Source organism: Delphinus delphis, chromosome 7, assembly GCF_949987515.2.
Source record: "Delphinus delphis chromosome 7, mDelDel1.2, whole genome shotgun sequence".
NCBI lineage: Eukaryota > Metazoa > Chordata > Mammalia > Artiodactyla > Delphinidae > Delphinus > Delphinus delphis.
The window spans coordinates 11,034,716-11,057,326 of record NC_082689.1 but is presented as its reverse complement, the minus strand read 5'-3'; the positions used below and the strand labels follow the sequence as shown (position 1 = coordinate 11,057,326).

The window sequence follows — 22,611 nt, the reverse complement described above, 5'->3', positions numbered from 1 at the left end:
GGGGTTCTCCACACTAGGGGCTACAGAGACCTCGTCCTTTACCTTAACTCCTCCTAGAGCCTCAGGCTCTGCCTCTTCAAGGCATTATTTACACTAAAGGTCCTCAACCTGTGGTGATTTTGCCCCACAGGAAATGCTATATTAGGAGAATTTTAGAGACCCGTGAGGGGGAGTTACTAAACATCCTACAATGCTCAGGACAGATCCCCACAGCAAAGAATTATCCAGCCCCACATGCCAGTAGTGCTAAGATTGAGAAATGCTGATTTACATAAATATTACTGATCCTAACTAACTTGGTCAAAGAATATTTTCTTTTTTCATTTGTTAGTTCACTTTATTATTCATTCAACAAATATTTATTGAGTACTATGTGCCAAACACTCTTCCAAATGCTTGGGATACACGTTATTTACACAATGGACAAAATTAAATTTCTTCACCCACTATGCCTAGGTGGTAGCATGCCTCAATACAGTGGGGTGAAATATTCTGCTAAGTGGTGTTCCTGCTATCAGTTTTGCACAAGATAACCCAATGCCCACAGAACAGAAAAAGTAAGTTTTAAAAGTCAAATTTAAAAAATATTAGTCCTTTGCTACCTTCAACTGTAACTTAGCCATCTACAAAGCTCCCAATAATTTGGCCCTTCTTAGCTCTTAGCCTTACTCTTTTTTTTTTTTTTAACATCTTTATTGGAGTATAATTGCTTTACAATGGTGTGTTACTTTCTGCTTTATAACAAAGTGAATCAGCTATACATATACATATATCCCCATATCTCCTCCCTCTTGCGTCTCCCTCCCACCCTCCCTATCCCACCCCTCTAGGTGGTCACAAAGCATGGAGCTGATCTTCCTGTGCTATGCAGCTGCTTCCCACTAGCTATCTATTTTACATTTGGTAGTGTATATATGTCCATGCCACTGTCTCACTTTGTCCCAGCTTACCCTTCCCCCTCCCCATGTCCTCAAGTCCATTCTCTGCATCTGTGTCTTTATTCTTGTTCCGCCCCTAGGTTCTTCAGAACCATTTTTTTGTTTGTTTTAGATTCCATATATATGTGTTAGCATACGGTATTTGTTTTCCTCTTTCTGACTTACTTCACTCTGTATGACAGACTCTAGGTCCATCCACCTCACTACAAATGACTCAATTTCATTTATTTTTATGGCTGAGTAATATCCCATTGTATATATGTGCCACATCTTCTTTATCCATTCATCTGTCAATGGACACTTAGGTTGCTTCCATGTCCTGGCTATTGTAAATAGAGCCACAATGACGACTGTGGTACATGACTCTTTTTGAATTATGGTTTTCTCAACGTATATGCCTGATAGTGGGATTTCTGGGTTGTATGGTAGTTCTATTTTTAGTTTTTTAAGGAACCTCCATACTGTTCTCCATAGTGGCTGTATCAATTTACATTCCCACCAACAGTGCAAGAGGGTTCCCGTTTCTCCACACCCTCTCCAGCATTATTGTTTGTAGATTTTTTGATGATGGCCATTCAAAGAATATTTTCTTATTCAAAAATTGAAAGTGGAACTGTAACACTTGTCTAAGGGATAAATCTACCTTCACCCAATTTCACTGTGACTATTTTTTTCTCTGAGGCGCTTAAGCTCTTGGAGAAAAAATGATCAACCATTTGGCAACAAAAATTTATTGATTAGTTTGCAACTTTAGGTACAACAAATATAATTTCATCACATGATTACAATTCAGTATTTGTGCTTTGTAGGATAAGTAAACATTCATTTGAGCACAACAAAAATCTACACAGAATATTCTGGGGTTGTGTAAAAAATAAACATATCCTTTTCCATTTAATACCATGAAGAACTTTCAGTTTGAGATGGTGGATAAATGTTAAGATTTGACATTTGTTTAATGTGTCAAATTAAACATACAATCTAAATTTGGACTATTTTTAATAATAAATGCCTAAAGAGTCCTGGAAAGGATTCCTGGCGTGGGTGGTAGGGAGGAAATAGAGTTTCCAATGAAGCTTTCTTGACATTTCAAGAAATGTCAATTTCTTGTCAATGTGGATGACACACAAGGCCAGCATTGATGGGGTGGGGTCTTGTTCACATTTAAAATTACTTCACAATCTTAAAAATAGTGTAAGAGCATAGTATCTCAGGAAATCTTTAATAAACACTTTCTTTGATCAAGAAGATAAAAGCCAGTCTAGCTCATTTAGTTGAAGGGAAAGAAGACTTACTGGGGAGAAGTTAGATGCCTTTATTTTTCAAAAGAGTAAATCCCTGTTTTTAAAATACTTAAATGTGATAATATTTTCTTTCTCTCAAATTAAATGCTAGTATCCTTAAATCAGGAAGTCTATGATCCTAACTGGTTATGTCGAATCCTGCATCCATCATTATAAATGTCATAAGACTAGCAAGTCTGCCATACGGGTACTTTTATAATGAAACCACAGAGCTCAAGAGTCAATATATGACTTAAGACAATAATCTCTTCATATTTTATGAACCTCTTAAGGTTAGCTCAATATATTATTTAAGATAACAATCTCTTCATAATTTACAATAAAAATAAAATGAAAGTTTAGATTTTATATAATTTAATATACAAGCAGATTTAATCTCAAAAGATGCTCTTTTGTAAGAAAGCTTCTTCCCTTTGGGTAAGAGTTCTGTAATCATTTTACTCATGTAATATATAGAAGGAAACAAGACAATCTTTGATCTTTCTCTCTCTCAGCTGAACACCAATCGTTTTCTGATTAGCTAGGAACCCAGATATTATTGGGAGATGTGGAATATTTATCAGTGGGCTGTAGTGGATAAATGAAATCACCTTGGTAGAGGACACTGATAATACTCTTGCATTTCTGTTAATAACCACTGATAATGGTCTGAAGCTGGAAAGCTTTTATATCAAAGTTTTGGAAATGTCTTGCTCATATCTTAAGTATTTACCTGGGCTGACAGACCCCTTAATCTGCTCAAAAGAGTAAAATAAACATTACAGCAGAGTTTATAAAATGATTTTGACCAGTGACTTTGTTTCCAGTCGATTCACATAATTGGAGACATTACATAACATTTTATATTATTAAAAATATGTAAGTGCAACTTTCCTGGAGTTTGGGCCTAGTTATAAGTTTTTCATTTGGGCCCATTAAAATTCTGTTTTTTTCCAGCCATTCTAATACAAGCTCCTTTGAACTCACCCACCGGTTGTATTGATTTGTACAGACTGGTATTTTGCTTTTCCTCAGATTTATTCGCTGTGCAGCAGACCTGAACAGCAGATTTTTTCATAGCTCTGTTAATGTGATGTGATGTTTTGAGAAAATTTAGAGCAAACCACTGTGATCTAAGCTGGAATGAAGGAAGGGGTACCCTAAAGGCAGAGCCGCCTTATCCCAGTTCCAAGAGCCAGTCAAAGAGACTCGGGGTCCCATCCTTCTGCTCCTCACGCATTTTGTAGTACTGAACAACTGCATGAAAGATATCTCCCACTTTCCAGGCCTTCTGATGAACCAGCTGCACGACATCTAGAAACTAAAGTAAAGCACAGGGTTAGGCTCACATATCACAGAGGGTCCTCAAAGTTATATCGTTCAAACGCTCTTCCAAAGCCAGTGGCTCTCCAGGTTATTTTTTAATATCTCTAGTGACAGCACACTATATTCTAGGACAGTCTATTTTCTTTTTAGACAGTTCAGATAATTAGCGAGTTCTTTCAACTGAACTGAAGTGTTCCTCACAGCAGTTGCCATCTTTCGATTTTGGGAGACTACATGGAATTCTTCTTGCCACGGTCTATCTTTTAGATATTTGAAGAGTTTCCTCAGATCTGCTTTCCTCGGGGTTGGACTCTCTCTAACAGGACTGTAGAGCATGGTTCCCAGTCCCTTCTGTCGGTGTCACAGATAAGTTCTCATTGGATGTATACATTTAGGCCAAATAAACTGTGTTACACTTTTGGGTAGGGTTATTTACCGGTCCTCAGTCCATCTTGAACATTGCCCTCCCTCTTCATCAAGTTTCGAGAGACACTGGCTTTCCATTGGAACAGGAAAAGCACAGATTGAGGAAACATCTTAGATTCGTCACCTGGTGAATGGTACCAGCTTCAGCTGGCCACAACGTAGAAAGTTTATGACTACAGGTGCATTGTGAGTTGGGGGTGGGAAGGTGGGAAAAGCATTATAGATGGTTCCCTTCGTGAAACCGTGGGATGAAGCCCAGAATGAAGGCTTCTCAAACTCCTTAGTCAGATACGTATAAAGCAAACTAATGATTATAAGAGCCCAAACCTGCAGGAAGTATCTACTTTCATGCATGTTATCTCATTTAATTCGGTCAACAACCCTGTAAAGCAGGCATTTAAAGATGAAAAACTGTGGGTTTGTGAGATGAAAAGTTGGCAGTAGGATGCACGGTCTTCTAACACTCCAGCCCAAGCTCTTTCTACTATTGCACCACATGCATTTTGGTCGTAAGAGAATAAGCCATTGATATTTATTTGGAACACTGGGAGAAAGGATAAGCTGGGAATCCGGTATCGTTTAATGAGGAAGAAAAACCTATTTGTTAAAAAAGATGAGGGCTGTAGTTTAGTTACTATTTCTTCAATGTTTCCTTCTAGAATGTCTTTCCTCTGCTCATTTCGCATTTGTTCAGACTCTCAAGATCAGCCGGAAAGTGGAATGCTAACTTTTTTCTGGTCTTTTCCTCCCCGCTCTTCAGTTTGCATTTGCTAATTCATTTTCATTGCTGAGAAGTTGTCTTATAGAGAGCTACTGCTAAATTACGTGTCTTCTCCCAGCTGTGGCGGCACCAACTACTGCACAGTTACAGAAATCAGTGCTTTATTGTACTCACTCGCCTTGTGTTGGCTTAATCAGAACAAAGCAATTCTCTAGGCTGGAAAATAAAACGCTTAACTTTTAATACATGGAAACATAAACATCATCTAAAAGATGATGTAAAAAAGGAGACCAATGGGAAGCCGATGGCAACTGTATTACAGAGAGTAAATGTCCCAGGAAAGGACATCGTCTTAGCCACCTCTTTATGTCTAGTGTCTGCACCTAATAGGGGCTCAATAAATATTTGCAGAATGACAAAAGGGATGAACAACCAAATGTGAGTCAAATGCATTCAAAAAGATCAAGAAGGCTATTTGAAATATGGAGTGACATCCAGAATCATTGAAGACGAACCTTGTCTAAATATTCATTCTTGAGTTTTATATAATGTATTTGCACATATATAGTTAAAAATTAGCATGCACATCTTGGGGCTTCTTACTCAATAATTTTCTACTGATAGGATGCTCCAAAAAGATGATTGGGGGGCCATGGATCTAGGCAAAGGCTGGGCAGAGCCTAGTCTGGTGCAATGGTAGTAGGCAAGGAGGAGAGTCAAAGCTGGTCATGCGACAGGTGTCTCATCACACTGTGCCTGGGAGTGGGCATGTATATTGTGGGGGTAAGGTGCCTAGGACCTCTCTTCACTGGTCACTGTGACAGCCATGGAAGGTTAGTGCCAATCAGCTCCATCAGTCTCAGTGATAGAATTTCAGAGACTATTAGTTGTCTGGTTTCCCTCAAAATTCTGCCTAGCTTTCTGTCTGTTAGATCTGAAATTTTAGACAGCTTAATCCTTTAGGTTAAGGCTTTGCTCAAAACAGAAATCCCCTCAGAAAGGGGAACATTACAGGTGATTACTAGTAATTTACGGAGAGGCGTAAAAATAATTTTGTGAGCTGTTACTTGTTTCTTGGTGTGTATGAAAGATCCCAGGCATGTTTTCTATTGGACAAAGTGGTAAAAACTTAAGGCCTCAGGGAAAGGGGGAGAAAAGCTAGGATGTCTTTGCATGATTTGGTTAATCAGACTTTCCCAGCTCTTACTGGAAGTCTAGAAATTAGATGCTCCTAGTGGAGAGGACTTGAACATCAAGTTTCTGAGGTCTCACTGAGAGAGGCTCATAATTCATTGGCTTCAAGATTTCCCTCCAGGGTCATAAGTGGTCTTAGGCTAGACTCATCCCTTGAGGGTATTTGCTCTTCCTTAACATGTCTTATAAAGAAACAGTCAATATAAAGTAAACAGAAATAGAAAATTAGCCTTAGCACTTTTCTTTTTTCTTTCTATACACACTGGTTCACTGGGCCACCATCTTATTCCCAACTTTTATCTCGCAGGTATTGCTCTGAGAAAGAATCAAAATTCTAGAGCCGATGCCAATACTGGCTAAACCTTTCCCAGAAGGCTGTCTGCTTCAGACCTTTCTGGAAGCCCAAGATTAGCTACTTTCCATCTATTTGGGGCTTGCTGAAGCAGGGTCTCCCACTGTGGTGATGACCATAATATGTTGTTGACTGGCCAAAGTTGTCAAAGTGCCCCATCACCTAGGTCGAATGGTCACACACTAGAATCTGTCTCATGATTTCTAAATCCAGGCCAATATCCCAATAAAGCAATTTTCAAAAATGATCTGGCCCCACTAAATATAGCATGCTTTTAGGCCATGATGACTTCATCTCAGACATCGAGACCTTGAACCATCTGTGGGGCTGATGAGCAGGGAAGGTCTTACACTTTCTTTTCTTCCTTCATTTAAAAAAAATTCTAGACAAAAATGAAGCTAAGATTGTGAAGAAACCAGAAAAGGACATTTCCAGCTCATTACTACAGCCTTGAAAAACTGCATTCTATTTAGCAGCTGGTTCTAGATCTTTCACTGTATCTGTCCATGTTTTTGACTTGGGAATTTCATAATCAGCTTTAGTGTGTCAGAGATCTGAGTTTTTCTTTCCGATTTCCAATTTTCATTTCCTGCTATTTCACAATCAATAATAATTAGGTTCCCTTCCTGTGTATCATAGTTGGCATTTCCATGAACAAATGTTTCATCTTAGGTAACTAGAAGAATTTCTATCCTGTGATGGAGTATCATTGGTAGACTCATTTGAAGAAAAGTATCACATGGTAGATGCCTTGTATATTCTCAGGTGCATTTACTAAATTAGATTAATTGTTTACCAAATCATATGGTGGAATCTATGGGAGTTGTTGCAAGTCGTATGGATTTTTAAAAACATTCAACTTAGGTTTCTGAAAGCAGACACCTTCTTTTGCTCCAAGGTGAATTCCACTTGATTAAGCACGAGTGAGCTGGTCTTTATATTGCTCCTGCAATTATGGCCTGTAGAGTCGTGATTCTCAGCCTTGGTTGTACCCTAGAACCCCCAGGGACCTCGAGAAAACCCCAAAGCCTGGGTTTCATCCCGAGAGGAGAGTCTGATTTAATTGGCTCACCCGCTGGGGTCTATAAAAGCTCCCCAGGTGATTCTCGCACACACTGAATTTGAGAACAATGACAAAATATTCAGTTCAAGGCAGACAGTTTCTTACATTCACAAACGAAGAGACAATATCTGTTATGGACTGAATGTTTGTGTCCCCCCCCTTCCCCACTCCCATTCATAGATTGAAGCCCTAAGACACAAATATGGTGGCATTAAGAGGTGGGGGCCTTTGGGAGATAATTAGATTTAGATAAGGTCATGGGGATGGAGCTCCCATGGTGGGATTTATGCCCTTATAAGAAGAGGAAGAGATGCCAGAGCTCTCTCTCTGCCACATGAGGGCACAGAGAGGAGGAAGCCCATCACCAGGAAATGCATCTGCTGGCACCTTGATCTCAGACTTCCTAGCCTTCAGAACTGTGAGAAATAAAATGTCTGCTGTTCAAGCCACTCTCTATGGTGTTTTGTTAGAGCAGCCTGAGCTAAGACAGTATCTAATTCTTCCTTATTTTTCCCTCCTTTGTCATGTATTTTTTTTCAAAACTGAGACTTAAAGTGTAGTATTTTGGGGAAAGTTAGGTTAACAGTAAATGCCTTCAACGTTTTCTCTCTCATTCTCTTCCCACTGCTTTGTATATGGAAAAGAATAAGAAATTAAAGGCGAGGCCACTCCTCTCCTGACTCCCACTTTCTTAGGAAGGTAAGTTTACATCTGTTTCCTCTTTGCACATTCTGTTCTATGCACTGCCTTCAAGAAAAGCAAGTAATTCTCAAAATGAGCTTAAAGATGAGAAAGGCACCTGATTTATTGCAAGGCCAGTCATCAGCCCATTCTAGCTCACAGAAGCTCATTGAATTTAAACAGAAGTAAAAGAGCTAGAGAAAATAATGCTTTGGCTTCAAAAGAGCAGAACAGGGCTTCCCTGGTGGCGCAGTGGTTGGGAGTCCGCCTGCCGATGCAGGGGACACGGGTTCGTGCCCCGGTCTGGGAAGATCCCACATACCGCGGAGCGGCTGGGCCCGGGAGCCATGGCCGCTGAGCCTGCGCGTCCGGAGCCTGTGCTCCCCAATGGGAGAGGCCACAACAGTGAGAGGCCCACGTGCCGCAAAAAAAAAAAGCAGAACAATTAGCTAGTTGATATCTGTTTTTAAAAACAATTGCTCTCAACATTCCCCCCCATCCCTGCTTTGAATTAAGTAGATTAAATTTAATTGATGTCAAGGTCATTGTGAATTAAATTCACAAACTGTTTTAGATTTCAAGGTGTTGGAATTCTCAGCAGTCTTTCCTCTGGAATTTAGCATACTTTAAAGCCTCCTCAAATTCTGCCACTCCTTCAAGATATTTCTTATGGAAGGGAGTCTCAAATTTTGGTGTTCATTAGCATCACTGTACTTGAGCAAAGTTGTTAAAAATGCATATCTCTGGGCCCCACTCGTAGAAAGTAAGTTCCAAGAAGGGGTCTAGGAATATGAATTGTAAATAAGGGTCCCAGGTGACTCTGTGCGTTTGGCTCATGGTCACAGGGTGAGAAGTACCTTTTCAGTGTGCTTCTCGTTTTCCTTGTCCAGAATAAGCTCCCATCACTTTCACATTTGGTCTTTACAACCTGAGCCTCTTGGTTTATGTTCTCCCTACCTTGGGTCCTTCCTAGACTGGAATGTGAACTCCAAAAGAGTAGGATATTTTGTCTCTCTTGTTCCCTGTGTCCCCAGAGCCTAGAACAGTGGCTGGAATATTGTACATATTCGATAAACTTTTCATGAATGTTCCGAATGTACGACATTCAAGTGGACTTGGAATTTTAATGATTAGACAGAACACTAAAAGAGAAAGCTTGAAAAGGTGTCATTTATCGGAGAGGAGTGACAGTACAGTGGGGACCCAGAATGTTTGGAATTTGCCTTTTGAATAGAAATAAGGCTGGAAGTAGTTATAAGCTGACATTAAGTGCCCTTCAACTCCAAGGCTAAGTTCACCGGCAGTGGTGGGAAGGATGAGCTGCTTCAGTATTCATTCATGATATCCTGTCATTTTAGTTCATGCTTGAGACCACCATCAAGGGAGGTGTGTTGGCTAAATTAGTTTATCCAAAAAATTCAGAATTTACACAGATAGGGACTCAGGGTATGTATCTGTGAACGGTGTTTCATACTCTAGCGACAGTGGGGGAATGTCATTGCTGAACTTAACAGAGACATTTCTTTAAACTTCTCCAAGCCAATGAGGAGCTAATGAGACACTGCTGCTCTCAAGTGACACAGCCTCCTCGGTAGGAAGCCACAATCTCTCTTCCACACCACTTGAAAATGGCCACTTAACTTCCTGGCTAATTTAAAAACAATCAGAATGAGGTCTTCAAATGCGTTATCGGTAAAAGAAAGGATGTCAAAATTTTACATAACGGTTTGCTTTGTTTCACCAGTTCTGTCATAGAACTGGGCACAGGCAAGTGCCCTTTTACGGAGAAGCCACTATGTGTAGAGAACCCTAACTGACTCGGAAAAAAACTGTTAGAAGATTCAGTCCATAAAATTACATTACTTGGAAATAACCTCCTTGAACTGATGCTAAACAGGAGTGAAACATCATTAATGTTTATCTTGATAACACTAGTGGAACATTTATATTCTCAGAAAAATAGTTATGAGCAAAGACAGGCATCCTCTTTGAGAACTGAAAATCAGTGGGGATAAATAAATATTGTGTCAAAACATCATGTACATAATTAAGGTGTTAATGACATACTCCTTGTCCTTTCATCTAAGGGGGATTTATGAGACATATATTCACATAGAGTGTTACGTTGTTTCTTCAAAATGGTGGATTGTATAAAAATCTACTCCATTAAGAGACCACCTGAAAATGCACCAGGTAATGCTTTTATTCAGCGAGAGGCTTGAGATGAATTTGGAAACCAAACTGCCTTTCATTTTTCCAGGAAACTGAGAATGTACTCTGGCTGAGAATGTTCTTGTTCTCCTCCCCATGGCAGGGGGTCTTGGGATTGTGTATGGCAGGAGGGAGGGGTCAAAAGTGAAGTGCTCTTTCACCGCACCCTTTGCACTAGGCAGGCTGGATGGTAAGGTGGAAGGAGAACTTATTAAATAGCAAACCACTCATCACCTTGCAAATAAAGGTATGCCAAGCATAGGATCGTATCTAGATCCAGAGAGCGTAGAGCTGTAGGCAGTTCTAGGCCTGAAGAGAAATATGAATTACTGGCTAGAGAGAGAGGCTGAAGTGGAAGAGGGCATGGAAAATAAACTAGGTCTCCTTCTCGATTTTTTTCAGTAGCCAATCCCATTGGCTGGGGATGCAGACATAGGTACGCTGATCTAATTACCATGTGCCTGAGCAAAAGGTAGAGGACCTTTAATTTCAGGCTGTAGGATTCTGGCAGTGAGGGTTAAAATGCAGTTACACATTTTAAAAATCTAGATTGTAACTCAAAGGCAATCTAACTTGAGAGAGACACACTACTGACAGGTATCTGTGGAGAAAGTGGGGTTCTACCACTAAGCTCAAATATCACTATCTGAGGACTCTCTCATGGACTAGCTTTTGAGTACTGAGTTGCTCATCAGTAAAAAAGGGACAATAATATCCATTCTGCTCTTTTCACAGCGTTGTTGACAAACAAGTATAATGAGTATGTGGAAGTGACTATAAGACATTAAAAAAGGCACAGTGGCAGAGATAGGCAGTATCCTGAAGCAGCTTCCAAGATTTTCTGCCCTTATCCTCAGTACCATGAATAGAATGAGATAATTATGCCCTTATTATGTTATCTTAAATGGCAAAAGGGACTCTTCAGTTAATTTTGAGTCAATCAAAAGGGAGGCTATCTGGTGAACCTAATCTAAATGAATCCATTAAAAGCAGAGAGTTTTCTCTGGCTAGTGGCAGAAGAAGTAAGAGAGACTGACAGCATGAGAGCATGAAGGGACTGTGTGACAAGAAATTGGGCAGCTTCTAGAAGCTGAGAGTGGACCTCAGCCAATAGTCAGCAAGGAAATGGGGACTTAAGTACTACAACCACAGGAACTCAGTTAGGACAACAACCCTAACAAACTCGGAAGCTCATTTCTCTCTACAGTTTCCAGATAAGTGCCCAGACAGGCTGACATGTTGATTTCTGCCTTGTAAGTCCCTCAGTAGAGAGCGTGGAAGTCGCCCAAACTTCTGACAACAGAGCTGGGTATTGTTGTTTTAAGTTAGTAAATTTGTGACAGTTTGTTACACAGAAATAGAAAACCAATATAGCAACATTATTATTAATTTGAATTTTTTAAAAACATACTTTTAAATTATGGAAAATTGAGCTTGAAGACATTGGTAGATGGATTCTTGCTTTAATCTTAATAACTGAGATTCTACAAGAGTAAATGTCTGGTCTTAGAGAAAGGGAGTTAGAGTGAGAGTTGCTATTAATTTAGATGTTGGCTAGGGATCTATTTCTTAGCTTTATATTTCTAGGTGGAGAAAATAATGAGAAAGCCCATCCAATGCAAATCTGTCCCATAGGGAATTAAAAATGCCTTCTCTTTGACGCCATGCCATAGTTTAATTATCAGGACGGCCTCACATTGCTGATTATTGGCTGAGGTCCACTCTCAGCTTCTAGAAGCTGCCCAATTTCTTGTCATGCGGTCCCTTCATGCTCTCATGCTGTCAGTCTCTCTTACTTCTGCCACTAGCCAGAGAAAACTCTCTGCTTTTAATGGGTTCATTCAATTAGATTAGGTTCACCAGATAGCCTCCCTTTTGATTGACTTAAAATTAACTGAAGAATCCTTTTTGCCTTTCCTTCTCTACTTTTTCTTTAAATGAATGTTATGAAGAGATTGTTTCCAGAGTGAGGAAACACACACAAAAATAAGACTCTTAGAAAACTATCCTGTCTCCTCAATTTACTTTTTCATCATTACCAACTAGCTAAGACAAACTGACGGTCAAAGAATTATCATGATTATATTTATACAGGTGGAAGGTTTCAAAGTTCTAATCACAATTTTAAGGTGAAAAGTCAAGGAAAAAATTTAAATGGATTAACTGGGCATTTACTGAGTTTTAAGCAGGGATAAAACACAAAGCCTTAATGATATACAAACGGGGAACACGGTACCTTTTCGATTCTGTTTTCTTGAGATTTCTTAAAGTAGATAGTGGGGATCCCGAGTTCAGAGGCAGCTATCCACTGCAGAGTGGCTCGAAGCTCAGTGTCAGGACATTCTGGCTCCAGGTCAAAGTTGATCACCAGCAGGCTCCCCTGGCGGCTGGCCTTTCCCACTGGCATTCCAGAGGCACGTTCTGAATACAGACACAACTGCCTTACTATACTTTCCATACGAAGATCACAGGCAAATTGTGTCTCAAAATTATGGGAACGTGGCTTACCCTCTATGTTTTCTGACTGTCCTTTAAGAATCTCGTTTTCTTCTACTAATTCACTTTGGGAGGAAACAACAATATATAGTTGGTAATGTTTAGGAAGAGCAAGCTGTAAGTGCTAGATGAGGTGATGGGTCTTATTGATCTAAAAGCTTCTGAAGTTTCATATATTTATTGTTTTTGTGGAATAAACTAAACCAATACTAGGGAAATACCAACGTGGCTATTACGTAGGACTACTGGGTCTGCAATGAATAACACTACCCCTAAAATAAAGGCTAGATAAACTGCATGGTTTTAGTTGGGATAATTGGTGTGGGAGACTCTGAGAGATGCAATCTTTTCTTCTTCTTGACCTCCTTTCCATAAACCTTCACAGGTTTGAACAGTCAAGGAAGGATTTTGTAGGTATCTAGATCAGATTTGAGGACTTATCCTTCTTCTGTATTTGCTTGTCATTTACAGAACCATATATTTCCATCTTGAGACAATGATATTTTTCTATACTATGATAGCAACATAAACTTGCATTTTCATTTAGGAAAATATTTTTCTACCTATACTTGGTTCTTTGACCTGAAATAAGGGAAAAGACAATCACAAACTTTAGAACTTAAGAAGGGTGACAAAATATCTCAATTAGTTGAAAATTTTCTTTTTCTTTCTTTTTACTGGGAAGATGTAGTAGGCTGGGGGTGGTTTAGAACTAGATACTCATAATGGAAGTGAGGATTTCATTAAATATAGTCATGTTCAACATCTGAAGTGCTTTCACATAGTGAGTACTTATTAGGGAGATTTGTAAATAGTGGGAGGACTCAGTTAATGCTTTTAAAATAAGAGTATATGACCCAACAGCTGAAAGGAAGTGACCATCTTGGGAAGCCCATGGTTGTTCTGTATTTTTGTCTGGTCTAGAAATTAAACTGCAGGTGCTCTTAAAAATGTGTCTCTATGCGAGAGGATTCTCCCTTATATTCTCTGTTACTGCTAAGATCTGGCTAATCCCATTGTATTCCTGATGTCGAGAGAAAGTGTAATTGTTCTTTCATGAACACCTAATTATTTGTAGAAGAATGGCCAATTTCCCAAGGGTCTAGATTTTCTGCTAGATCTCTATCCAAGTGACATAAGTGAAATGACATATGGTAGATACAATTTCTACTACTATGGAGCTGCAGAATGCTGATATGGGTAGAGGTGGTCTTGGTTTTCTCTATCTATAGTCTGTGGGATCCTAGGCTCATACTGGGGAGAAAGATGGACAAAATACCTAAACAAATGTTTCCTGTAGGAGAAAAATAAATTTACCCAAAGTGTTTTTGTTTGTTTTGCCTCCTTTAAAAAACAAATCAAACCCAAGATAATGTTTATGTTCATCTCTACCTGTGAATGATGGCTGTGTGGAACAATAAAGAATGCACTGCAACCTTTAATCACTGAGAAATATTCCCGCAGGCAGGATACCTGATTAAATAGTGAAATAAATATGATTTAGCTATAGATAATAATTGAAAAAATAGATCAGGGAGCAACTTTAGTCCTATACTTCATTTTCATTTTTCTGAAATTTCAGAAATCTCCAAATAATAAGTCATAATGGTCAAAAATAGGTTTCAATTCATTTAATTTTCCAGGACAATCACAAACTCTAGATATAGTCCTGACTTCATGTTGCCCTCCCTTTATGCACCATATTTTAGGACACACATATTGTACTTTTTTCCCTTGGTCTTTTAGAAGGTCCTCATATTGTGGGGAGCATATATAAAAATGACACGTTCCACCACGGTGCCATTTGGTATTAGACTCATTAGTGGCAATAATCCCAGGTGTCTACAAGTAAAGGAAAAGCCATTCACACTATATTCTATTGAACAATAGTCTTTGCTGGTTGGCATAGTACAATTTAAATGGATTTTTGTTTCTCTGTGACCAACTAGGTAAAATGACATTATATGGATATATGTCCATATAATGGACATATCTGATTATATGGATAAGCTTTATCCAAAATGATTATATTATATTATATATACGTTTATATATATATATATTAACGATTATATTATAGGAGGCAGAATTGAAATCCAGAAGGCAGGTGGTGGGAAGGGTGAGGCTACTGCAGGCCTGAGTTCTTACTCCAGTGACATGAAACCATACATGTCTGGGAACCTCAGCAGGACAGACATGATGAAACCAGTGGTCGGGAACAACTTGAATGATCAAAATGGATGGCCAGATGGAATCGGAGTAGTGGTCTCACAATCACTGCATCTCAGTGGCTACTTACTTAATCATGGGAGAAGATGGCATGCTTTCCTGATAAATGTCCAGGTCCATAATGCCAAGACTGCTAGTGGCACTACTGTTGCCATTGCTGACAAAGCAAAAGTTTACACATTAATGCCGGTGTCCACCACCTGGCCACACTGCTGACACTGCTGCTCCACCATTCTAAGAGGTTCTTCCTTTGGTCCCCAGAAGAATACTGCTTAGTGTCTAGGACTCCTGAATTGATCTTTATTTCTGACCAAATCAGGGGAAAACACAACAAAAGACATTTTTGGCTCAAGCCAATCATCATCATCATCATCATCATCAACGTTTCATAATTTCTGCAGTGGTCATACCTGGTGGACCACACCTAGTGGGTGACAATCAGCATGACTCCTTTCTTCCCCATCCTAGTGACAGTAAGCATGTCTATCCATCAGCAAGAGACACCTTGAGTATACCTCCAGAGACTAAGATACTTCTGAGAACGCTGGCTGAGGGGGAAGATACGGGAATGCTTATCTGCCTGCTTCTTGGCTTTTGACAGAAACCAGCGATGCATGTTCTCTTTTCCCTTTGCCATTCGGGGGATTTTTGTCAGGGATATTCCATAGGACATGCATTTGTCTCATTTTTTTTTCCTGAGGGACTACAGAATTTACAAGTACAAAGTTGGGCAATGCCAGAGTTTTATAACTCTATCTTAAAATCTTTGAGAAGTAGCAACACCTGATGCTTTGTGTGTTGTAGAGAAGGAGGGATCACATATTGCAACATTTTTGTAGGATGCACAGTCAACATATGGTCTAGTTACTAGCCTGGAATTTGTTTACTGAAACACAGAAGAGTTGAGCCCATTTTTAGGTTCTTGCAAAATGGAATGCATCCAATTTCACCAAACTCACTATATTTTCTCATACCTTCTCTATTTTCCAATGACGTCTCTTCAAGTAAGGTTTTCAAAGAGTGAGTGCTGGGATATCGTGTAATGGGACAGTCTTCCGTCAGGAGTTCCATGAATAAGCAACTAAATCCCCTCATTTCAAATTCCTGTCTTGGTTTTCGTGTGGGGTACTGAATGTCTTCACTGATTGAAATCTGATGACTCAAACATTGCTCTGGAGGTAATTAACTGTATAAACTTATGCTAAGTCCAGAGATTCAAATTCTCTTTGCTTTCTATCTCTATAGGATAACATTTCCCACCAGTTTTTGAAATTTTAGATAAATCGCTTAACATTGTGAAATTTTCCTAAGTCTAAACAGACTGAACTGTCAGAAGTAACATTTTCAAGGAGCCATACAGCCAGATGCATCGGAAACCCACTTTCCAACTGGCCTTTCTGGAAAGTCTGTGGACTTGTTGGCCCAGTATCAAATAAGATTTTGGGTAGAAACATGAAGATTCTTTTCATTCTCACCTCACAAAGGACTAGTTTTTAGTTTATGTCTCCTGATTGGCTCAGGTCCTCCCAAATCTGATCTCTCTTTAGCACCTCTCTAGCTTCTCTAGAGCAACAATACAGAGGGGAGGAACAGTCAGGTCAAACAACACAACACAGTATGGAAACGCCTCATGTAAACCCAGCCTGTCTTGCATCTGAAATACAAATGAACCAGAAAGAAAGTATCACACACACCAGGTGTAATAGCAGCTCTTCTTTAAAAACTCACAGTTGTCATCATTGAATGCACTAGCTGGAGCTTGCAGAGAAGGGAACACAGATGACTCTCAACCTTGGCCAAGCTAGTTGAAACCATAACTGGATATTAAGATAGCTCTCAGCACAAATTATGACGGGCAGTCTTTCCTTTTTGCTCTATTAGGGACTCTTTGCAGAGAATGCTTAAAATGCATTTCTGGAATCTGTGTTGAGACCTGTTTCCCTGGTAAGTCATTTAAAGAGCAGGTACCTCATGGATCGCTCACTGAGCTGCAGGAAGCTGCTGGTGTCATCTGGGTTTTCTTCCTCATTGGCGAGCTGGGACCAGCTGTCCGTGCTCTCTCCACTGCTGCCGGGAGGGCTGGAGAACTCATCGGGGGCTCTGCCTTCTGTTGAGACTTCAGCCTCTGGTACATCTCTGGCATCAGGGCTGTCACTGTAGAGGGTAAGATATTACTAAGAGTGCAGGCACAAGACTGACCTTTTCAGGGGAACCTCACTGCATGCTCTGTTGAGCATGGATCTCTGCCATAGTCAGCAGGATGTCCTAGGACATAGATGGAAACTTTCTTTTAGGCTGATCCTCTGCCGATGCCCTAGGTCCCACTTTGCCTTTTCAGGATTACTCTCTATCAGCTTTCTTATTTCTTCATTTGATCTCTTTCTACTGACTCCCTCCATTCATTTAAAAAACATGTTGAAGCAACCTGGCCTGCATACATAAGAATTATTGAAGGGCAGTGGTGTTTAAAATAAATATACCCAGAGCATCCTTCCCCTGAGATTACGATTCAGGGGTTCTGCAGGAAGGCCCAGAAACCTGCATTTTAAACAACCACCCCAGGTGATTCTAATGCAAGTTCCATATGGACGATGTTGGGAGAACAACACCCAGCCCAGTTCTAGTGGTTTACAAAACCATTTTGCCTGTAAATGCCTCTATACGTATTTTGCACTTGCAGCTGCCTTTTTTTTTTTTTTTTTTTTTTTTTTACCCCATCCTCTCCCTCTGAAACCTCTGATTTATGTCAGCATCACTTTTCTGGATGAGCACCTTTTTATATCAAGCATTTAACCTTTGATCTGACAAGCTTTTTTCTTTGAAACCTTTCCTCGTTGGCTTCCCATGAATTTCTGCCTTTCTGGACACTCCATGCCTGGAACCTGGTTCTCTCTTTGTCCTTTAAACATAGTATAGCCAGCTCGGATTGATTCACTGCCCTCCTTTCCAGTCTGTCCCTATGCAGTCTCATCTATTCTGCCTGTGAAAATAGCTTCCAAATCTGAGCTCCAGGCAGGGCCCCTCTTCCTGATTCTGGGGCTCTTTTCCTCAGTTGGTCTTCGGAACATCTCCAATCTGTCTCACTAACATCTCAGAATCGACCTATGTAAAACAAATTCTAATTGCCCTCCCATCCTCTTCCTGTATTTCTTATTTCATTGACTTTTCTGAGTGTCCGGGCTTAAAATCTTGCAGAAAACTTCTGATTTTTCCTTGACCTTTACATTCAATCATTTGCTATGTTTTCAGTCCCATCTCTAAAGTTTCTCTCACATACTTATCTCTGTCTCTGTGCTCAGGTAGTTATGTTAATTGAGGTCTTTCTAAATTTCTAGAATTTCGATTTGGAAGGAACCTCACAGATTTCCTGTAGATTAGGATGCCAAAGCCCAGTGAGGTGGAATGATTTACCTGAAGTTACAACAAGAGTTGGTACCAGACATCGGATCTCAAGTTTTGAGACTCCTGGGCACTGAACCTTGACTTCTTGCCTGGACTATATTGTGTCAGCCTCCTAACAGTTCAGCCATGACTATTCTTCCTCTTTCAAAACCTTCTTCACACATATGCCAGGTTAATGTTAATTAACGTTCTCAAGGCATATCTTTGGCCTTTCTTGTCAAAAACCTTCAAGAACTTCCTAAAGCTAAATTCTTTCCTTCACGGTCTTGCCTTGCCTATCCAGTTTTATCTGTCTGACTCTAGTTCATTACTGAGTAAAAGCAGACTCTCTGCTTCTCCTCAAATGTGCCATACATTTCCTGCCTCTTGACCTTTGCCCCGTTGCTTCCTCTGACCAAATGCTGGAGACCAGGGTGCTTTGAGCACTGTTCCTGCAGTCCAGTGCTGTAGCTTCCACTTCTACCATGTGTCGTCTATTCAACTGGACAAGTTAATAAAACTTTCCAAGAAAAATAAGAATACTAACCTCATAATTGTGTTTGGAAGAAATAAGCTAGAAAATAAAATCATTTAATGCATTTATCTTAGTGCTTGTATGTAAGTATATATTATTCTTTATTAGTAAATTATATAATTCATTAAGAATCATATGTCTAATAACATTCTTTCCTGATCCTTGTTTCTTACTATTCCTTAGCCAAGATGCTCTCACCTCCCTGAAGTCGTCCTTAATCTCTCTCACTAGGGCCATCTCTCTCGAATGATCAAAGCAATTAGTCTGTCTTTCTTTCTTTTTGGTAGCACTTAATGCTTCCTAGTTTGCAGTCTAATGTATATACCATACATTATTAAGAGCTTTTTTACTTTTTTATGTATTTGGAGTAGAGCTGTGAACACATTAAATATTTTTTAGATGAATATGTTATTGTTAAAATTGCCTAGCTTCATAAGTACAACCATATTCAAATTTAGATAGCCCTACCTGTTAAGTCTTATGTGGAAAGATATGAGAAAGATCTTTCTTACACGCTAACGGCATTCTGAATAACTACGGTATTGAGGTGTGGCAGTTTCTATCACACTCTACTGCTAACACTTGGTGAAAGCAGGTTTTTAATAAGCTTGACTTTCCATTTGTTTGCCTGGCACAGTGACACACACACACACACACACACACACACAAGTGCTCTGGATTAGAGATCAGACCACTTCTTTTCTCACAGAGCAGCTTGCATTCATTCTCTGTGCCCCAATTCCCTACTGCACACTGCACCTGTAGTGAGGTTTGCACCACAGGAGGGGAACCTCAAAATTACCATGCCTGGACACATCTGCCTCTCTTTTTCTCCAGGGAGAGAGAGAGACATGATGGAGGAGAGAGCACTTTGCTCTAGATTAGAAACACATTCAAATCTTTTCTGTGGAGAGGAGGAGATGGCACTACCCTGGAATATAATTAAACAGCTCCAGGGAAATGCATCACTGTATCTCTTTAGAAGCCTCTATCTTCAGGGTTAGTATTTGATCAACCTTCAGTCCAGGTGCCAGTGCTCTTTGCTCAGAAAGCCAAATGTACAGAAATGTGAACAGATTCATGGAGACTTTTCTCCATAGGCTCATCAAAAACTAATAGCATAAAGAGAAGGACATTAATGTTTGCAAACAAAAAGCAAGAGTGTATTTCTCAGTTGACAATGAAAAATATGGTAACTCGGTGAGTGGAGACTGGAATGCTTTTCTTGGCCCTTGTGCACTGGCTGTAGAAAGTAAGGGCAGCTGCCAGTCCACACTGAGAGCTGTCCTCAGATTGGGAATTGCCTTGCCAGGGTTATACCCTATCCCAGTGAGCACCCCAAAGACCAGCTGACACAGAGATATAAAAGTCCACCCTTGCCTCAATTTGCACTAAACATGACAGACCACCCCAGCTTCAGGGTTTCCTATAGGATGCGCTGTGCCCTCAGGTGCAAACATATTTGGGGGGAACCATCTCCCTCTGTCCACTCTTGTCTTTCCTTCCTTCTTACCCATGTATGTACACTTTTCTCTGGCGAGCACTCCTTAACAAATTATATATATTTGCCTGAACTCTCCTTCTCAAGGTCTGTTCCCAGGAAATACAACTTAAGACACTTGATCACTTTTATGTAAAACATTTGATCGGTTACAGAAAGATCTACATAATTTTCCTCAATCTTAGAATTAGTGCTGTTATCCTTTCTCCAAAAATGGTTGTACTTTTTACAATATTTGCTAAAATGAGTTCTAGTATAGAGTTTCAAATGTATAATTTTTTTGGTGTGATTAAATATCCCCTTGATATGTGAATGAATTACATAGGTAATAGCACACCAAATATTGTCCCTAAGATTCCTTCTCAAAGTATCTGTACAGGTGCCGTTTTGAGGTGTGGCTGTTTCTAGTGTGATCTGTTGCTAACATTTGGTGAAAAGAGATCCTTAATAAGCTTGATTTTTCTTTCAAAAATGTTGAGATTTTTCTAAATTGAGCAGATAGAAAGGGGAAGAATGGATGTAGCCAAAGGAATATTCACTGAATTTAACTAAATTCAAATGAAAGATAAGTTAATTCACTGATGACAAATAGAAACAATATACATATTCCCCAAAGTGGAAATGAGGCAAATACTCAGCACAAAGGGGAGGGCTCCTAAACCATTTGTTTACTTGGTTAAAAAATAATTTCCTGGACTAATTCCTTACTGAATTAGGACCTTATGTTATTAAAAAATTCATTATAGGATATTCCTTACTAAATCAGAAGTTAAATCTCAATGATTGACATTAAACATCCAGCTTAAAAATGAATCTGTCAGTATATTTTATTTTATCTCAATTTCCCACTCTATTTACAGTAAATCTCATATCCCATGTCACATAACTAGGGATTCAGAATGAATAGTGATTATATCTAAAACACTAGTTTCCATTTTCTTTTGAGGGAAATTTATAGGTTTGTTCATTTTTCCCAGACTGAACCAGAAAGGAAACAGAAAATAAAAACAGACCACTCACAAGCACTGAATTTGAGACTGTGATTAAAAATCTTCCAACAAACAAAAGCCCAGGACCAGATGGCTTCACAGGCGAATTATATCAAACATTTAGAGAAGAGCTAACACCTAACCTTCTCAAATTCTTCCAAAATGTAGCAGAGGAAGGAACACTCCCAAACTCATTCTATGAGGCCACCATCACCCTGAATCCAAAACCAGACAAAGATGTCACAAACTACAGGCCAATATCACTGATGAACATAGACGCAAAAATCCTCACCAAAATCCTAGCAAACAGAATCCAACAGCACATTAAAAGGATCATACACCATGATCAAGTGGGTTTTATCACAGGAATACAAGGATTCTTCAATATACGAAAATCAATCAATGTGATAAACCATATTAACAAATTGAAGGAGAAAAACCATATGATCATCTCAATAGATGCAGAAAAAGCTTTCGACAAAATTCAACACCGATTATGATAAAAAACCCTGCAGAAAGCAGACATAGAGGGAACCTACCTCAACAAAATAAATGCCATATATGAAAAACCCACAGCCAACATTGTTCTCAATGGTGAAAAACTGAAAACATTTCCACTAAGATCAGGAACAAGACAAGGTTGTCCACTCTCACCACTATTATTCAACATAGTTTTGGAAGTTTTAACCACAGCAATTAGAGAAGAAAAAGAAAAAAAGGAATCCAAATCAGAAAAGAAGAAGTAAATCTGTCCCTATTTGTGGATGACATGATGCTATACATAGAGAATCCTAAAGATGCTACCAGAAAACTAGTAGAGCCAATCAATGAACTTGTTAAAGTAGCAGGATACAAACTTAATGCACAGAAATCTCTTGCATTCCTATACACTAATGATGAAAAATCTGAAAGACAAATTAAGGAAACACTCCCATTTACCATTGTAACAAAAAGAATAAAATACCTAGGAAAAAAACCTACCTAAGGAGACAGAAGACCTGTATGCAGAAAACTACAGACACTGATGAAAGAAATTAAAGATGGTACAAACAGATGGAGAGATATACCATGTTCTTGGATTGGAAGAATCAACATTGTGAAAATGACTATACTACCCAAAGCAATCAACAGATTCAATACAATCCCTATCAAACTACCAATGGCATTTTTCACAGAACTAGAACAAAAATTTCACAATTTGTATGGAAACACAAAAGACCCCAAATAGCCAAAGCAATCTTGAGAAAGAAAAATGGAGCTGGAGGAATCAGACTCCCTGACTTCA

The 22,611-nt window shown here is 39.3% G+C and overlaps 1 protein-coding gene across 1 annotated transcript in view; it reads right to left on the bottom strand.

Annotated features, from left to right (window-relative positions):
* Window positions 1–1,661: 1,661 nt before the first annotated feature.
* SPHKAP (SPHK1 interactor, AKAP domain containing) overlaps window positions 1,662–22,611 on the bottom strand; it is a 94,701-nt gene continuing 73,751 nt past the window's right edge. Inside the window, exons 7-11 of the mRNA XM_060017069.1 lie at window positions 16,889–17,074; window positions 14,991–15,077; window positions 12,704–12,756; window positions 12,432–12,616; window positions 1,662–3,542 (exon numbers count right to left, since the gene is read on the bottom strand). Coding sequence (XP_059873052.1) covers window positions 3,399–3,542; window positions 12,432–12,616; window positions 12,704–12,756; window positions 14,991–15,077; window positions 16,889–17,074 — 655 coding nt within the window. The 3' untranslated portion in view covers window positions 1,662–3,398. The remainder of the gene's footprint in view (window positions 3,543–12,431; window positions 12,617–12,703; window positions 12,757–14,990; window positions 15,078–16,888; window positions 17,075–22,611) is intronic.